This window comes from Spinacia oleracea, chromosome 6 (genome assembly GCF_020520425.1).
Source record: "Spinacia oleracea cultivar Varoflay chromosome 6, BTI_SOV_V1, whole genome shotgun sequence".
Lineage (NCBI taxonomy): Eukaryota > Viridiplantae > Streptophyta > Magnoliopsida > Caryophyllales > Amaranthaceae > Spinacia > Spinacia oleracea.
The window spans coordinates 36,527,519-36,530,384 of NC_079492.1; the positions used below are offsets into that span (position 1 = coordinate 36,527,519).

The window sequence follows — 2,866 nt, forward strand, 5'->3', positions numbered from 1 at the left end:
TGATCAGATGCGCACAGCTCTAGAAGTCCTGAATTTCCTTACTTAAACAACCCCCCAGGCTCAGGCTATGAGGTCACCTCTTGAAACCGAGGTCGAGCAAAGGAGAAAACGACCAAGACCCCAAAACAGCCCCAATGTTTGGAAGAGGAATTTGCAACAAGACATGGAGAGGGCAGACAACCAAGAGTATGAAGAAGAAAGCATCACACCTAGCAGAGCTCAACCCCGGGCAATGACCGAACAAATACTTAGTCCAAGGCGCCACTCCACATCAGGTACGCCAACCCCTTGGCCCGGACTGACTGAGAGCGGGGAGAGAAGGTAGTTTATTGGCAGACCGAAGAAACTTTTGACGTTCGATAACACTTTTTTTTTTTTTTTAATGATATCCGACGATCAAGAAAATTAGTTAAGCCTGATAATTCCCCCTTCTGTGATGAAATACTTTCTGAAAGAATGGAAAAGATAAAAATTCCCACTTGAAAGTATTCTGGAAAGACAGACCCAATTAACCACCTTTCAGCCTTTGGGGGGACACATGATGCTATACACCAACACAGACTCTATGTGGTGCAAAGTATTCCCCTCAACACTGGAGGGGATAGCGCAGAGCTGGTTTGATAAAATACCCAAGGGTACTATAACTTCTTTTCGACAATTGGCTATCTTGTTCCGCACCCAGTATGTGGCCAACATTGCCAGGGAAAGGATGACAGGAGAATTGATGTCAGTCGTCCAGGGGTCGCAAGAGTCTCTAAGAGATTACATCTCCAGGTTTAACATGGAAGCATCGAATATACCCAAGTTGCAGCAAGAGGTAGCAGTCCTGGCCATGATGTCTGGCCTGCGGGATGGGGAATTCAAGAGTTATCTGGGCAGAAAGTCATTCACAACTCTAGCAGAAGTACTGGGAAAGGCAAATGAGTTCATAAAGAGAGAAGAAATCGGCAGAGCAACCTCACGCAGATATGTGGCAAGTGAGAACAATTATAGCAATCAGAATAAGAGGGAGCCGTATAAGAAAGAATACCCAGATAGGAGGGACAACCCGCATCCCAAAAAGGACTGGCACAGATCGAACAGAGGCAGAGGCAGTGAATTCAAAATCGAGAGAATAGGTAAATTCAACGAATACACTCCCCTAGTCGCATCCAGAACCCAAATCTTCGATATCAGCAAAGAGGATGAAAAGTGGCAGAGACCACCCAAAATGTACAATAAATACAGAGATCCAAAGAAGTATTGCGATTTCCATAGGGATCATGGCCACCTCACAGAGGAATGCACCCACTTGAAAGACAACATTAAGGATTTGATCCATAGAGGATACCTAACATAGTTCAAGGCAAAAAGCTCTTATAGAAGAACTTATGAGAACAAGGATGGGGATAAAAAGTTCGAAAGAAGAAAGACAGACTACAAGCAGAGTAACCCAGCAGACCAGAAAAGGCCAGAGGACATATTGGTCATCACAGGAGGACCAGTGTATGCGGGAACCACGCCTAGCGGAGCTAAAGCTAGTGTGAACGAATTCAGACACCAGGTAAATTACCACAATTCGGGTAAATTGCCTGCTCCTCCAAAGATCCCACACCGCACTTTCAATAGAGGATGATTGTAAAGGCATAATTTACCCTCATGATGATCCCATGGTGTTGGCCCTGAGTGTTGCTAACAGGAGAATACATCGTATTCTGATAGATGGAGGCAGTTCTGCAAATATTTTGTTCTGGTCAGCTTTTCAGGAGCTACAAATTGATGACAAGCATGTCAAACCAGTCAATTACCAAGTGATTGGCTTTACAGGAGCAACGGTGATACCAGAGGGAATAGTGAAGGAAATAATGCCCTTGGTCCAAGTATGCATTCTATGTTAAGTCTAATAAGTGCGGTTCAGTATTAATTAACAAGTTAATAATTCAGTGAGATCAAGTGAGCTGAATGCCTAGCTAGAGGCCGCTTCAGTTCAAGTGGAATTAATGATATTAATCCACAGCTTACTCTTGACTGAACCCGTAGGGTCACACAAATAGTACGTAAACGGATCAAGTATTTAATGGCATTAAATACTCCATCTATGGATATTCGGAATCGACGGATCTTGGTTTCAGTGGGAGCTGAGATCGTCACAGGCAAGAAATGAATGCTCCGGAAACGATGATATTGCCGGAAACGAAAATATGGATCGTATCGGAAATATAAATATTATCCAAGTCGTAGATGTTGCCGGAAACGGAAACATGGTACGTATCGGAAAATATTATCGGAAATGGAAATATTGCCGGAATCGGAAATATTGCCGGAAACGGAAATATTGTCAGAATCGGAAATATTATCGGAATCGGAAAATAATTCCGGAAACGGAAATATTAAATATTTGTTCGAAACGGAAATTAATTCCGGAATCGGAAATATTAAATATTGTTCGTATCGGAAATGAATTCCGGAATCGGGAAATTAATCGGAAGCGTATCGTACGAATTAGCATCGGACGAGGCCTGCCAGACGAAGGCCCAGCACGAAGCCGGGCCATCGCCCAGCAAGCCAGCGCGCCACAACGCACCAGCCAAGGCTGCGCCAGGCCCACCGCAAGGCAGGCCCAGCGCGCGCCAAGGCTGCGGCAGCGTGTGGGCCTCGTGGCAATGGGCTGCGAGCTCGCGGGCTGCGCGCGCGCATGGCGCCCCTCGTGGGCTGCTTTGCGTGCGTGTGTGTGTTTGTGTGCTATACGAATCCTAAAGCTATCAGGTTTCGACATATGATTAAATTCCTAAACCTAAAAGGATGAATTAATTAAATAAGAATTCTATTAGGATTCTAGTTTAATTAATTCGTATCCTAATAGGATTCCAGTTCCTTTTCCATACCT

At 44.7% G+C, this 2,866-nt stretch overlaps 1 protein-coding gene across 1 annotated transcript; it reads left to right on the top strand.

Annotated features, from left to right (window-relative positions):
* Window positions 1-538: 538 nt before the first annotated feature.
* LOC110799721 (uncharacterized) lies at window positions 539-1,339 on the top strand. The gene has a single exon (XM_022005000.2). The coding sequence runs from the start codon at window positions 539-541 to the stop codon at window positions 1,337-1,339; it is 801 nt and encodes a 266-aa protein (XP_021860692.1).
* Window positions 1,340-2,866: the final 1,527 nt, after the last annotated feature.

Coding starts and splice junctions, on each gene's coding strand:
- LOC110799721 (XM_022005000.2), top strand. CDS start 539: ATGATGCTATACACCAACACAGACTCTATGTGGTGCAAAGTATTCCCC.